General features: G+C 30.4%; 1 protein-coding gene across 2 annotated transcripts; it reads right to left on the bottom strand.

The window, feature by feature from the left end:
* Positions 1–4,002: 4,002 nt before the first annotated feature.
* LOC7458039 (uncharacterized) lies at positions 4,003–8,730 on the bottom strand. Of its 2 annotated transcripts, XR_002976972.2 has the most exons (7): positions 8,181–8,730; positions 7,694–7,807; positions 6,578–6,658; positions 5,650–5,822; positions 5,360–5,456; positions 4,712–4,873; positions 4,003–4,296 (listed from the first exon to the last, which is right to left on the bottom strand). XR_002976972.2 is itself a non-coding variant. In XM_002318020.3 (6 exons), exons 1-6 carry the CDS (start codon positions 8,454–8,456, stop codon positions 4,763–4,765), a joined length of 852 nt encoding a protein of 283 aa, XP_002318056.1. In that variant the 5' UTR covers positions 8,457–8,729; the 3' UTR covers positions 4,545–4,762. The 2 variants fall into 2 exon arrangements, 1 of the variants encoding a protein (XP_002318056.1); XM_002318020.3 differs by lacking the exon at positions 4,003–4,296 and having other exon boundaries at positions 4,545–4,873; positions 8,181–8,729.
* Positions 8,731–16,575: the final 7,845 nt, after the last annotated feature.

Raw genomic sequence — 16,575 nt, 5'->3', positions numbered from 1 at the left:
AACACTTATACTTCATGCATTTCCAGTGATGTCCGGTGGAAAAGAAATGCGTCCATGCATGTATTTGCCCCGAGAATTGGGGACACAAAATGTTTTCTGTGTTCATGAAATTGTAGAGATTAAATTCTTGTTTACTCTCTGGGTCTTCATCATGATTATAACTTACTCCTTCATGTTTGAGAACCTATAACTTATTACAATTCATGTTGGTTTTTTCTCAATTCCAAATGTAACATTCAACACACTACCAGAAAATTGTCAAATACAAACAGAAATACTGACAGAAATAATACCATAAAAAAATTACAGTGTCATTTACCAATGGAATAGTATCTTATTATTTCCCTTGGTATTCACCGACGGAAATTTTTTGTTGGTAACTACCAAGGGAATTACAATTGGAAATGAAAAAAATGAAGAAGAAAAGAAGAAAAAAGACGTGTCATTATCACAGACAAAATTACCGATGAAATATGTTCGTCGCTAATATCCGTCGGTAATATTCAAGTTATAACCTGACAGCTGAACACCCTCTCCCACTCCCTCATTTCTTCTTCTTCTTCCTTTTTATTCTGTAGAAAATAGCGCACAAGACCCCCTTATTTTATCACAAATCATGCTCAAATTATCACAAATTTAGCCACCCAACACTTATTATGTCGGCATCTTGTTCTGATTCAATTTTTTTGAATATTCACCTCATCAAGTAAGCAAAACTACCCATTTTTTTGTTGTAACCCATTTTTAAAATGTTAGTTTTTTGGAAATTTTATATATTTAGTAAATGTAGTTTGTTTGTGTGTTTACTTGTTTTATAGCTTTTTCGTATAGAAATTTGTTGTATAAATATATGATTTGTATATGTTAGGATTTGTTTGAGATTTTGAAAAATTATATTTGTTTGTCATTTGATGAAATTGAGTTTGATTTTGTAACTTAGATGATTTATAATGAAATAAATAATGGTTTATCTAACGGGTACGTTTTATATTTTATCAATTTTATTATTAAGTTGAAAATTTTGGTAAATTTGAAGGAATTTGAATTTTTAGGGGAAATTAATAATGATTTAAGGGTACTATTAAATAGATTGAATAAGTTTGAGTTAAACCAATGATATTTAATTAGTTGGGTGCCGATACTTTATTTAGTTCACATTATTAATTAATACATGTTGTTATCAATATTCTATATAAGGTTTCATATAAGTAGTGGATGGTTATTCGTGGATGTATCGAGTTTCACCTGAAGGGTTACACATGATGGATTATTATAATGGAGTTGATGGTTTTATTAATTGTGCACTATCAAACCCGAAAAATATTGTTGGAGAAGGTATTAGATGTTCATGTAAGAAATGTAAAAATAAAGTTTCTCGATCCAAATATTGTTAATGCATCTTCTATGAAAAAGGTTCATGGAAAAATATTTTTGTTGATTTGCACATAAAGAACCATATGTTCTTTACAAGATCATATAGAAATGATGGTTGTGTCAACTTTTAGTTCTAGCAACGTGCATAAGTTATAGATGATAATAGTAATCATTATATGAGTATGGTTATTGATGCAATAAGAATGAATTAGGGTGATATGTGTGAATGTTTAATTATAAATGAAGAACCAAATGCGGACGCAACCATGTTTAAAAAAAAAAAAGATTTTGACAAACCATTAAGAGGATGGGTGCACAAATCATATTAAATTATTGATCATTGCACATGTGTTCACTATCAAGTCAAATTATAGGTTGAGTGAGGCTGGTTATGATAAAATTATCGAATGGGCAAGAAGCATTTTACTTGAAGGGAATAGGCTGAAAGAAAACTTCTATGATGTTAAATCCATGATGAAACCATTTAGTCTAGGATACTAGAAAATTAACATGTGTCCAAACTTCTGCATATTGTACTACCTAGAAAATATAGATTTAACCGAGTGCAAAACCTATAGGCATGCTCGGTATAAACCCAGAACTAGCAGGAGTAGGACTTTTATCGCACATAGAAAACTAAGATATTTTTCAATCACTCCTATACTGCAAAGGTTATTCATGCCTTTAAAGACCATTGAACACATGATGTAGTTGATATAGTCATGGTGCACCATTCTAATGGTTAAGTTAGAAACAGTTTAATATAGTGCATCCTCAGTTTAATTTCAATTCATTCAGGTTATTTTCTTATTCACCAATGATACTCATGGTTTACAATTTGCTACTCGGGATGTATATGAGACTAGAGTTCATAATTTTATCTACAGTCATACCCTTTTCTAATAGTCCAAATAGGAATATAGATATTTGTCTTTGACAAGTGATTGATAAGTTGAAACAAATGTGGTCATCTAGAGCTTTGACATATGATGTCTTAAGGAAACAAAATTTTTAAATGAATGCAGTTTTGATGTGTACTATCAATTATTTTCCTGGATATAAAATGGTTTTTGGTTTGAGAACTCGTGAAAAATTAGCATGTGTAAATTGTATGGAAAATAATAAGACCTTCATCTTAACAAATAGTGGTAAAGTGTTTTTTTATTATCATTAGAGGTTCTGGTTAACCAATAACAAGTACAGAAATAACAAAAAGAACTTTTTTATAGGTAGAGTTGAAAAGGATGTTGCTCCGTCGGTACAGTCGGGTGAATAATTGTATGACGTGGTCTTACAGTACGAGGGCATTGTTTTTTATTTTCAATCCGGTAAACAAAAGTTTTTTAGTTTTGGTGTGATCCAAAATTAGGTGAAGTGAAGTATTTTTTGGGAGTTTTCTTATTGAAAAACTAATTTCTTTTGTCATAATCTAGATGTCATGCATATTAAAAGGAACATGTTTGAAAATGTTTTTAACACGGTGATGGACATGAAAGGGAAGACAAAAGACAACATGAATACTATAATAGATATATCTTTGTTTTGTTACCGTGGTTAATGATGGGTCACGGGTCGCAAAGCCTAAAGTCAGCTTTGTCTTAGACAATAATGCATAGTTACTTGTCTACCAATGGTTTATAAGTCTGTGTTTTCTTTATGGATATGCTTCGAACATATTTAAATTGGTTAATTTAGAGGATGAAAAATTGTATGAATGAATAGTCATGATTGCCACGTGTTTAGACAAACACTCATTCCACTTACTTATCGGAATTTATTGTCAAAATGGATATGAGATGCACTCATAGAGATCAGTTACTTTTAGAGATATATACTCTAACAAGTTGTATACCCAACACATGGAGAAAGCTTGAAATGAATATCATCTAAATAATCTGCAAACTTGAGATGATATTGTCATCATCTTTATTCAACTCAATGGAGCATCTACCCATACATTTTTTGTTTAAAGCAAAAGTTGGAGGCCCTGTACATTAAAAATGGATGTATTCATTCAAGAGGTTAGGGATTACACATGCATTCTAATTAAATTTCTAATGTCTTTTTAAAAAAAAATTAAAACATTCATTTAATTTCATGCAGATATTTGTTCAACCTTAAGAAAAAAGTTAAAAATAAGACGTATGTTAAGGATTTGATATGCAAGGCTTATATTGATGAAGAGATCTCAATATTTATCTTGTACTATTTTAAGTCTCACTTGAGAACAAGAATTAATTGCATTCCAAAATATGATGACAGTGAGGAAGTGCTTTTGAATGGGAATTTATCGATATTTTTCTATCCTGGATGACCTTTACCAGAAAATGCAATGAGAGGAAGATACTTGAGTTGTCTTTTTTTAAATCATCTTCTTAATTGATATTTTTTAAAAAATTTATCTATTAATATTAAGTTGATTAGAAATTGAACTTTATAATTTGTTTCAATTTGTTTTCTATAGAATTATCATAGTCTCATGATCTGGGTTATGAATTTGACAGGTTCACTCGAGTTTATCCAAGTTGATCTAATATATTATCATCTCAATATTTAAAAAAAATATCATTTTGAAATTTTTTTAGTGATGATCTAGAATATCTTGAAAACTATTAACCAAATCGTATTGAATCAACACCTGAACAGTTTAATTTTTTTTTTTACTAGAAAATATGTTTACAATGTTTTAATAACATTTTCAACCCTCAACTTACAGCGGGGCAAAGATCTGCTGAAGAACTAAGTTACAATTGCTTTAAAGAAACCCAAGAACCAAAGAATAATCCACTCAACAGTGGATTACTTGGAAAAACAGCAAGGGGCTGGGCCTGCAAGCTGGTATTGGAGCTGGACCATCTGGTTCATTTTCCTAATAAGAAGCACTTTTACCAAGGGATTCTTTCGACTTCAACAGTGCAGACCCTGTAGAGGTATACTGGATGTTAGGATGTCGAGGATTAGTTGACGATACGATTCTATGCCCTTTTACATGCATCGGAATCACTTCCAAGAAGATTATTTCAATCAACCAGAATTCTTCAAAAGGAATGCTAAGGTAACCCTGCCCCTCGTAACTAAGCCTGGACAGTTGTGACAAGACAACCATAGATTGATGCTACCTATATATGGCTACTTCATCTCCACCACAAGTGGTAATAGCATAGCGTTGGTAATACTCAATCCACTCTCCTATTATTATTTCTTCCATAGGTTTGTTACATGTAAATTTGACAATTTTCATCCATCTAGACTAATAATGGATGACAGCATAAATTATACCAAAAAGGAGAAGAATTTTACACTCGCAAGATAAGATATATTTTACAGCTTTTCAAACCTGAATGGATGCGGATCCTCCGCTCTCTTTGAGTGAACCATGAAGCCTAAATCAAAAGGCATCACTTCCATCTCCAAGTATTGAGAGAGAAAACGGGGCAATAGCAACATTGAACGCGGGTGAGCCTGCTTTGTCGATGTGTTTCATCTCAAAGTCACCTTCCTGCAATTGTACGAAAGAAATAAATTTTACTAGCATCCCTATGAAAGGGAAATATCCAAAATTTTCAAAATCATTCGCACCTAAAATAAACTAAAAAAAAATTAATTCATTTAGCTTTAAGAACACTTCTACGGACCACGACTTCCAAGAACGAAAGGCATATAACCATAAAATAGAAAGCATGATGCCAGCAAGGCAAACATCCATTACTGTGCTGGAATTTGTTGTGTGGTGAAATATAAACTAGATTACATATCTCTGATACAGATATAATCAAGACAATATTTCAATACATGATAAAAACAGCCTTGCTTCGAGGCTATATGAACACTGGCCATATATCATGCTCTAACTTCAATACTCATGGGATTTATCAATCTTGATATATAAGCACAAACCTTGTCCCCATCCCCTCCAAATTAAGAAAAGAAAAGGTGAAAAACCAGCAATCACTCTTCAGGTTGAGAGAATATAACTGCAACTTACCATTCTACCATTGGGAGTGCATAGCGGGCATGCAGATGAGTATTCAAATGCTGTCCTAGGAAGTATAACTGGCTGTTCACCAATAACTCCAACTCCCCTGCAGCATGACAAATGATACAAAATTCATAGGAAGCCAATGCTGATGGAACCAAAAAGTAAAAGAAATTGATGGACGATGCATGACACAATCCATAGGATTTGTCTCATCGAAGAAGTTGTCACCAAAACCAAGATATATAAACCAGAGTACTTTTGAAGAATCTTGACCAGAATAAGATAATTTAACTCACCAAACATTTTCAGTTTTTCCTTTGGCATCTGTGATAATCCAGTGTCTTCTGAGAAGTTGAACGGGGCGATCTGAGTTATTAGTGATTCTTATTCTATATGCAAAGAAGTACTGCCCCTTTGAAGGCTGACTTCGGCCCTCGATGTACAAGCTCCTAACTTGATTCCTGATCCCCTGATATACACAAGACTTGGGTTATGACTGCTCAAATCAATTTAAACCATTTCTAATATGCCTTTTATTTGGCCTCTTCCTTTTAATCAACTTTATTTTATCTATTGCTAACTCAGTTTATGCAAAGTACAGCAACAAGATGATTACCTGATCAAGAGCACAAAACTCAAATCTAGACCAGATTGTGGGTATTTACTTTGACATGTTGAAAAGATCATGCATAATAAAGCAATTTTGTATTGTTTATTGCCAACTCACACATATTGCAACTGTCCCATCCATACACAACCCATTTATTCTCTCAATTTCAAACATGTCTGTACTATCATCGAAAAGATCATGCATAGTAAAGCACCTTTGTGTTATGTATCGCCAGCTCGCACGTATTATGAAGCCCCATCCAGAATTATCCCATTTATTACCCAATTTGAACATATTTCCCATGCTGATAGTATTTTATTAGATATGATATACCAGGAGGTCAAAACTGGTTATTCCAGAGCATCAGGTGGGTCTCTAATTCAAAAATGCTGAAATAAGTTTTGCAGTGGCCAGATTTAAATACACAAATCAAATTGTAAGATAACAGAGTCAAGGAAAAATGGAGAGGATAAACATATGGGATTTTTAAGTTTAAATCAATTTATATGCCAGATGGTCAAAGAAGCTACATGAACTAAATGAAATCAGTTTATATCAAACAAGGGATTTCTAAAACAGTAATAACCACCATGCTGATCAGATTGTTAGCATACCAAGGTAGTTGCATCACTTGAACATTTCAAGAGAGAGTGTGGCACAATTTCCTTTAACTCATCTCGATACCTAGCTGCATCCTGCCAAAAATTTACCAGAGATAAAAAGTTTATCAGAAACGTCCATGGTAAACAGAATAGCTTAGGAATAATGTGAAATTATTTTTTATGGCATGATTCTGGCAAAATAGTTGCTATATCAAAAAACTGAAATCATAACTGTAAAGTGCAACCTCATTTTAAGTCCAAGAAATATATAGGCCCCATTCCAAGACACTAGGATGAAGAAAAGACTGTTACTTGTACTGTTGTAATATATAGATTGATGCATCTCATTGCAAACTACCATTGGATATCCAGGCTTCCATGAAGTTATATCACTTCCATGCCCTTTACTAGAATATTGAATTGCTTTGTGGTACTTTTATGGTCATATTTGTGCTGATAGATGATTTAAGAAACAAGCATACAGTCACCGGATAAGGCAAATGCCAAAGAGAAAAGATGGGATATCTTATGCTAAACTGACAACATCCTAAGAACCTACACTGTCAAAGCTTGCAGAAGGGTGGTTGGTGCAAGAGGTCTTCAACTCAAGTGCTCCATGTGGGTTGAGGCCAATTGAGGCCAACTATATCTTAACCTTAGATATATATCGTGTGTTTGACCCACGATTGGGAACACTCATAGTTTTCGGACACTATTCTCTTATGAACTCTTCATGAAGCGGCAAACAAAATCTAAAAGCCTATAAAACTTAAGAACAAAGGAAGCACAGAGTAGTTTATCCCGGTCATTTACACTGCTGGTAAATGATTATTCTCAATAACCTTTTTTTCTATTACAGCATAACGAGAAACTTAACAGGTAAAATGGGCAACAACTGGCAAGCTGAAACATTACAAAAGACGCAGAATTGAAGAATCAGGGAGACTGAAAAAATAAACAGAAAAACAACACGATAACCATTTTGACCAAACCCAAACACGAAATGTTTCCATCTAAAATGAATTACTTCTCCAGTGGTCTAAAAAGAATAGCGGCACAAATAAACCCACTATATAATATAAAGTAACATCACATTCAAATTGGAAATGAGATGCCGCAAACAGTTACCTCAAACTGCTCATCAGCAACTGCCTCCTTCAGCAACCTATGCAGCCGCAAAACTGGTTCCTCTTCCTCAAATGATTTCAACGAATCACGAATTCTCGCAGCTTCTTCATAATCCTAATGTCAAAACAAACAAAGTTATAGAGTTACAATAGACATTGGTCAACTTTCGATACTCAATAACCCATTTTATTGCCATAACAAAAAACCAATCAAGCTTCTTGACCTTCGATGTCACACATATTTTGCTTATATTGGCCACATCCCCAACCAAAAAAAAGGGTAACTTTGAACCCACAAATTGCTACATTTTCCGAGAAACCAAACAGTGATTAAGCATACAATTTCACAATTAAAATGTAATGACAAATCAGAATTTTTTAAAAAAAAAGAAAGAAATTGATTTTATTTAAAATGAAATTGTTCCAAAGAAATAAACACAATGAATTAACTGTGAGAAAACATAACAGTAATAATAGTAAAATGTTACCTCAGATTGCGCAGCAACCTCCATTTGTTGTTTTAGCATAGCATACGTTTGACTCCGAGACAAAAACGAACTCGGACTATGATCAGAACCCGAACTGGAACTTGTTCCTTCACCGTTTCCATCTCTCTCAACAGAACATGCAACAATCCGACAATTTCTGTAGGAAACTCTGAAACTCAAACACTGTCTCCTCTCCTCTCCGAAGCTCCGACCTGGAACAAACCTCCTCGTACCCGTACTAAAATCCGTCGACAGTCTCAGATTGAGGGACTGCATTTTTTTTAGAATAAAAAGAAGAAGGTAAAGAGCGCCAGTGTTTTTTATTTTTATACATGTCCGGCGACCGTGAGACTTTTTTACTACGAAGTGACTAAATTGACCCTATGAATATGTGCGGTTTATGGTAGATTAGAGAGACGGTGGAGAAGGGTAATTTGTGGAGGTCGTAGTTATTGAGGAGGGCGGGCTATTCATAGGGGAGGGGGTAGCAGATTTTTGCTGATTATAGAAGAGAAATTTACACGTGTTGGATTGAGAGCGAGAAAAAGAAAATCAAGGAATCCTCGTTTAATTGGTCAAACGAAACGAACCACAGGGAAATAGACTGCTTGTTGAATTCCCGAACGACTTGCTGATTACCTTATTACTATGATGACTCTTCTTGGTATGATTATGCTTCGCTATTTCTCTGCCACAACGTCTGCTATACTAGCTATCTCACCTATGCCTTTAGCACGTTGAAATTTAAAAAAAAATAAAAATTAAAACTAGAGTATACATGCTATTTTAATATGTTTTTTTATGAAAAAAAATTCTAATTATAAATAAAAAAATTTATCTAAATATATAATAATAATCTATGTAAATAAATAAAAGTTGTTATAACTAAAAAATAACCGAAAAAATTAAGAGAAAGATAATGAAACCGATAAAGGCTTGCAAAAATTAAATACGAAACAAAAAAATTGTTTATCCAATAAAGACTTGCAAAACTTATGGTCTAGGTAATGAGACCAAGATAAATCAATATAAAAGAAATTAAAGGTAACCACAAAACTAATTTTTTTAAAAAAAAACAAATATGTGAAATCATAAAATCATAATGAAAATGAGGAAAAAAATGATTCCTAACCATATTAACTCTTAAAACTTGTAACTCCTGTCATTAGATCGGAAGCATGAAAAGTAAAAAAATCATGAAGTCCAATCCCAAAAAAATCAAATATTGAAGGATGTAACCAGGAAAAAAAAATCAACCGCATAAGAAATTATAATTAAAAGAATGATGGTGAAAATCAATATAAAAAATAAATTTATGGGTATCAAAAAAATCAAATTGGAGAGTTAAATTGAAAACAAAAAAAACTTTAACAAAAAAGAAAGAAATCAAAAGAATAAGAGCTAAATTGAAAAAAATAAAACAACATAAACTTTGATTGAATGATGAAATTTACAACTAATAAAATTTTAATAAAAGAGTCTGGGGTAAAAATGAGAAATCAAAAGAATAAGGAGCTAATTGAAAAAAAAACAATATATGAAAAATTATAATTTAAGAACTAAATTGGAAACATAAAAAACTTTTCTAAAAAGGTCAAGGATGAAAATATGCAATAAAAAACATAAGGACTAAAATTGAAAAATGAAATGAAATAAGGATAAACATGCACTTTCTTTAGAAGAGAGAGAAAAAAAGGAAGGAAAAAAAAAGAAACAACCATCGGTGATAAACCACTCATCATTTGTTGTCGGCGTAACACTAAAAGGAAGAAGACGCAATAGCGTTTCTAAGGACACGGTGGAAGGTCATGTTTGGTCACCGAGTGGCATCGCACGTGTGACGCAAAGAGTGCGAACACCGCCCACACGCTAGCAACTTTTACGAATTAAAAATTAAAAAATCAATGTAAAATTACCAAAACACCCCTCATTACCACTGAAATAACAAATAAACCAACGTGTAAGGATCAAAACACCCCTAACTGCATTAATTATTTTTTGTCTTTTCTAAGGGCAAAGATGTGTTTTAATTGTAGCCTAATAAGAAAAGAAAAAAAAACCCTTGGTCAACCACTCAAATATTTTTTTTCTCTTGAGGGTAAGGAAATATTTTTACTATTTTAAATGTTGCAAAAAGACAAAAAAAAAAAACATTGGTCAACAATTATTAATTTTGTTGACCTTAGGGTAGAAGAGTATTTTCACTATAATGGTAATTTTGTCAACAAAAAATTAGAATAGACTAATGTACCTCTTATCAATCTTTTAATGAATAATAAACCTATGAAAAAGACCAAAATACCCTCACAACCAAGGCTTCCATTTTTTCAATCTAAAGGCGAAATAGTAATTTTACTGTAACAATTCACAGTAAACTATGTCTATGACTACAATGAAAAACTCACACCCTATAATTTCCTACTTAATATATCTATTTTTTTTTTATCATTTTCTTACGAATTTATTCAATAGTTAAAAGTTATAAAATAAAAAATTATATGTTAACAAAAAAACTAAGTTGTTAGGAGTTTTTCAAAACTCGTTCCATCTTGGCCAAGAGTTTTACAATCAATACTATTTGAGAACAGATGAAACGTTTTCTCTAATTCACTTAGGGTGATGAATCCTCTATTGATTACTTAAATATCTTCATATAGTTTATGTTATACCTAATATATGTTTATTTGTTACCCTTGATTAGGACAACATGTGATAAGGATCAAATCATAACACTTCTTATATAAGATAATTTAGTGACCTTAAGTCTAAGGATCATTTATACAATTATCACGTGAGCCTTTCTATAGACATAAGTGATCTTTCCATATGGAATTCTCTTGCGGGTTAATTCAATAAACATGTTTTATGATAAGCACTTACATATTAGTTTCTGGTATCCCTTATGCCTCAGTTTATGAGAGTAGTTGTTTCTTTTTATAAAGGAAGGAACATGATATGTACTAATCTTAATAGCTCTAATTAATATCTAGTCGTAATAGAACATTGATTATGAACATTTAGGAACAATGCTTTGATACAATAGGAATATTATAATTATAACAATTTTTAATTTTTTTTGCAAAGCATTTTTCTATCATGGACTTTATCTTTATTCTAGATTTATTAATTAAATATTAAATTCATTAATCAAGTGTAAATGAGTATTAAAAATAAAGAAAACATTTATTAATTGTCATCCCTACTCGAACCCTAACGGGCAAACAAATTTATATGCATTTGGGTCGATTTAGGTTGGTGTCCATTGGGTTCGTGTAAAATTATCAGCCCTAGTTGAAAAATGATATTTTTGATGGAAAAAAAAAAAAACTTGCCGCATCTGGTCACTGAAATCATGGGTTACAAAGACACATCATCAGTATAATTTTTCTTTTTTTAATAGATCATGGTACACCCTTTGATATTTTGAAAAAACTAAATAAAGATACCTAGCATGTACCCTAGGTTTTTTTTATAGGCTCGACACATGGGTAGACCAACACGTCTGCCTAATTGTTTTTTAATTTCTTTTTTATTTAATGCATTATCAACCATTTAATGTTAAAAAAAACAAAAATAATTTTATCCCCTGTCATTTAAAAACTTTTTTTTACTTAAAAACCCCTTTTTTTGTTGTTTAAATTAAAAAAATTAGGCCTCTTTTTTTTTTCGGTCACACATGTATTTTGTTAGGTTTTTTTTAAAAAAAAGATTGTTATTTGATACAAGAAGAGTCACACACACATAGTTGTCGTTTAATTATATGAAAAATAAATTCACAAATAAATAATTATTAAATTCAGTTAGGTGTATGACTTGAATAGCAAGTTAATCGAGGTTCACACTAGTTTTATTTTTTTTTATTTTTTTAATTGAATAATTTTATTTTTAATTTTATTTTTTAATATTGGGTTGTTTGAGAATTTCATATATTAATTTTTATTTTGATTTGTTTTTTTTATAAAGTTATTATAATTTTATAATTTTAATTATAAATTTAGCTGATTAACCGGATTAGTTGAGAATTGTGCATCTAATTCCAATGAGTTACTGGAGAATTAGGCATCTAATTTTATCCCTTAATTGCTTGATATCATTGTTCGACGTGTTGTACGACTAAAATGATAAAATCCAATGAGTTACTGGAGAATTAGCTCTTTTTAAATTAATTTACCAAATTTATATTCTAAGTTAATAAATTTATGTTGCTATAATGAATGTGAAGAAGAATATATTGCGATGTTATGTTATTGTATATTAAATACTTCGAACTAATACTTTAATTTATTTAATTATTGTATTTCTTAATTAAGTATATTTTCAAATTTAGGGTCCGTTTGTTTACGCGGCTGCGGCTGCGGCTGCGTTTTAATTAAAACGCAGCTTGCAGCCGTTTGGTTAAAGAAAAAACGTAATACACTGTTCATGGATCCCACTGATTTTCTGCGTTTGAAACACGGTTAAAAAGAAGCAGGAATTCGTTGCTTTTCTTCAACTGTTGATGTTAATTGCACTGTTCAAAGAACAGTGCAATTAACATGAACAGTGTACAGCAGTACACTGTTCATTTGCAGCACTGCGTGAACTTTTTTTATATATATATTATAGTGTAGTGTAGTAATTTTTTTAACATTTTTAAAAAAATATTAGTTTAGAGTGAATTTTATACCTGATAATATTTTATCTAATTTTATTACATGCTAGAAAAATTATAGAAACTGTAGTTCTTGTCGGATGTATTTCGTACGTAATGGAATTGTAGATGGTTTCATGAAATAATAAAAAATATTTTATATAAAGTATGATTATTTCATGAAGTAATAGCAATAGTTAAATCCACAATATTTAAATTTAAAATCATCAATATTAATATATATTTTTTTTAAAATTATTTTATAACCTCAATTTCAAAAGCATTCTTAACCAAACACATTAAACTACTTTTTTTCAACTTCAATTTCAACCACAGTTTTAACCAAACACCTATTTTTTCAAACCAACCTCAATTAAAAGTACTTTTTATAAAATAATTTTTTTCAAATCACAACCACAACAGTTACTGCAATATCAAACACACACTTAATAGTCATGGATAAATATATCAGGTGAACTGGGGGAGAATCATATTCTTTTCGAGTATCCCATGCTTTTAGAATTGCATAACCTTCTAGGAACGCAAGATTTTCAGAAGTTGACTTGAAGAATTTTCCATTAAATTCTGCAGAATGTCCAAGATAATCCTAATGATTGTAAAGAAATCCAAACTTATACGCAAAAGGGTTCTTTTTTTTTCTTACCTGGATATTCTCACACCCTTTTAAAGAGTGAGACTAGTGTCGTTCGGGGTTCGGGGTTCGTGGCTGTCTCTCCCAATAAATATGCTTTCTGGGGATCGAACTTGTGTTCTCATCCTTGTAGGGATATAACAGTGTCTTAACCGCTAAATCAACACTTCATTGGAGCAAAACGGCCCTTATGAAGCACAAGCATAATTTATTCAAAAACTAATTCGAAACAAATTGTAGCCTTTTAATGTTAAATGCTTTGATGAGTTTGCGAGCTGGAAACAATTTACATCAGAATACATTGTATTCTGTTTCTATTTTATCTTATAATGCCAGAATTTGGAGAAAATAGAAGTGACGGTGCATTTGTTTCTAAAGGATTTTCTAATTAGAAAGACAAAGCATGTTGGGGATTTAATAGTGCTTATAATGAAGCTTATAGAAAGAGCTGAAGCATGTGCTTCATTAAATTTTGTTGTGAAAAATCTACAGCAATTATAGATAAATATTACAATAAAAAAGAAATTAAAAATAGCACAAGATTGAACGTGATTCATCAATAAACCTATATCTACATAAATAAAAAGCTTTTATTTATATTATATCAAAATAGAGTTATATGATATATATTTATAGTAGACCCTAAACCGTCAATTTTAGCCATCTAAAGAATATTAATAATTTTTTTATAATACTTTTTTATTGTACCGTAGAGACATTACTCATGAACCCCCAACATATTAATCATTCATAATAATAAATCTCAAAAAAAATAGATGTGGTCGGTCCACTTTGGCATCTATCTATTAGCTACAAACTCCAATAAATTTAGTACAATCTTTTGCATTTGTCTTTACTTTGCACTTGATGAAGAGCATATTAGGCATCGTCAATGAATTCTTTTGCAAATATCTTGGCATTAGTTATAGGAAGCTTAACACGTTTCTAAAAAATTTGAATTTTTTTTTAAAAAAATTTAATATGGTTTGTACTTTTTGGATCGTTTTGATGTGCTGATGTCAAAAATAATTTTTAAAAAATAAAAAAACATCATTGACATGCATTTTGACATGAAAAGTTATTTGAAAAACACCCGTAATCACACTGCTAAACACGCTGATAGTCAATGAAAGAAGATGGATTGTTTTTCTTACTCAACGCAGTTTCTTTATTACTGTACATGATTAAATGAAAAGGACATTTATACCCTTTTTTGATTGTTTTATAATTTCTTAATTTTGAGGCAATTATGCCATTTTATTATGCTTAAAAAGATAAATTAATTGGTTTTTTTTTAGAAGAGTAAAAATATCATTTATTATTGTAGCGAATAATACCCAGGGTCTATGTGCACAATGCTTTTAACTTTAACTTTAACTTTAGTTTTTTTTTTCTTATTAATTTTTATAGCCACGTAATTGATGATTTATTAAGTAATTGTTTAGTTGTTTTTATTGAAAATAAATGTTTTTGATAGTATATAAAATGAGAAAGTGATACAATATTTTTAAAATATAAAAATACATAGAGAACCGTTATAAATATCATCAATCAAAATATTTATCTTTTATTCACACGAAGAAATTTGATAAATGACAATCTTTTAATATAATGATATTAAATCTTATTCATCTATGTATTTTACTCTCATTTGGCCAAAATTTCTGACTTTGCTACTTATTTTTTTTATATTATTATTATTATTATTAAAAAAATTAAAATGTGTAGCTAAATCACTTTAGCCACACCCACAAAATATTATTGATTATAATAATGTTTTGTGTTTTTATTTTTAATTTAATTCTTTAATATTATATTGTGTTTAGGAAATGTGCTTAGTATTATTTTTTTTGTTTTATTTCTGTCCGTTATATACTAGTCTCATAGATTTAGTTTTTTTTATTTTTAATTTCAGCCTTCAATATTAGATCTGTTGGAAATGAAACTTTATAATTCTTCTAGATTTTCTTTCTACAAATTTATCTCGATCTCCGACCCAGGTCGCGGGTTTAATAGGTTAACTTGAGTTATTTTTTTTTGCTTTTTATAATTGAATTTTTTTTATTTTATTATTCAATATTGTGTTGGTTAGAAACATTGGGTTGGTTGAAAATTGAGTTTCATGATTTTTTTATATTTGTTTTCTATGGAGTTATTTCAATCTCATGACCCAAGTAGTGGGTTTAACTGTTTGACTCACTTTATTTTTTTAGGGTTTTCTTTTAATTGAATATTTTTTAATTGGGCTTCGTAATTTTTATTTGTTTTTATGGCATTATCTCGATCTTATGATCGGGTCGCGGGTTTGGCAAGTTGACCCAAGTCGACTCTATTTATTTTTTTGGGGTTTTTTAATTAAATATTTTTTTTTCAATTTCACCCTCTAACAACTCAATCTTATTTTTTTATTGGAGTTTTTGTTTTTATTTTTTCCTTTAATATTAGGTTTTCTGTTTGGGAATTGAGTTTCATATTTTTTTTTCAATTTGCTTTATATGGAGTTATCCTCGATCCCATGAATTTAGTTTTTTTTTTCTTTTTTGTTTTTCATTTCAACTTTCAACATTGAATCTCTTGGAAATGGAGCTTCATTACTTTTTTATTTATTTTTTATGAAGTTACTTCAGTCTCATGACTCAGGTTACAAGTTTTACAAGTTAGCATAGGTTGACTTGGATTTTTTTTGTCCTTTTTCTAATTGATTTTTTTTGTTCAATTCATCCTTCAACATTGAGTTGGTTTGATATTAGGCTTTATAATATTTTCAAATTTCTTTCTATGAGGTTATCCCGAGCTCATGATCTAATTTAAAATTTTAACAAGTTAACCCGAGTCGATTCAATATGTTATCGTCTTAATTTTTGAAAACATATCATCCAATATGTCACCGTATTATTATTAATTTTTTTTGTCCAATATACACCATATTTTAATTCCATGATTAAAAAAGAATTTGTTAGAAAATACATTAGCAACACTTGGAATTTTTTTTTTAAGTTAGAAAAAATAATCTTACCCACAGCACAACGTGCACGAATGATATAATAAGAAACTCTAAAATATATGGGAAAAATACTATTGAAATCCACGTTAACATACCATTTTTCCATTCT

The sequence above is a fragment of the Populus trichocarpa genome, chromosome 12 (genome assembly GCF_000002775.5).
Source record: "Populus trichocarpa isolate Nisqually-1 chromosome 12, P.trichocarpa_v4.1, whole genome shotgun sequence".
Taxonomy (NCBI): Eukaryota; Viridiplantae; Streptophyta; class Magnoliopsida; order Malpighiales; family Salicaceae; genus Populus; species Populus trichocarpa.
Note: the sequence above shows the minus strand (reverse complement) of the source record. Positions and strands in the feature narration are given on the sequence as shown.

Coding starts and splice junctions, on each gene's coding strand:
- LOC7458039 (XM_002318020.3), bottom strand. CDS start 8,456: ATGCAGTCCCTCAATCTGAGACTGTCGACGGATTTTAGTACGGGTACG. Junction 7,808..8,180: donor AGGTTGCTGCGCAATCTGAG/GTAACATTTTAC, acceptor TTTTGACATTAG/GATTATGAAGAAGCTGCGAG. Junction 5,823..6,577: donor CAAGTGATGCAACTACCTTG/GTATGCTAACAA, acceptor TGTGTATATCAG/GGGATCAGGAATCAAGTTAG.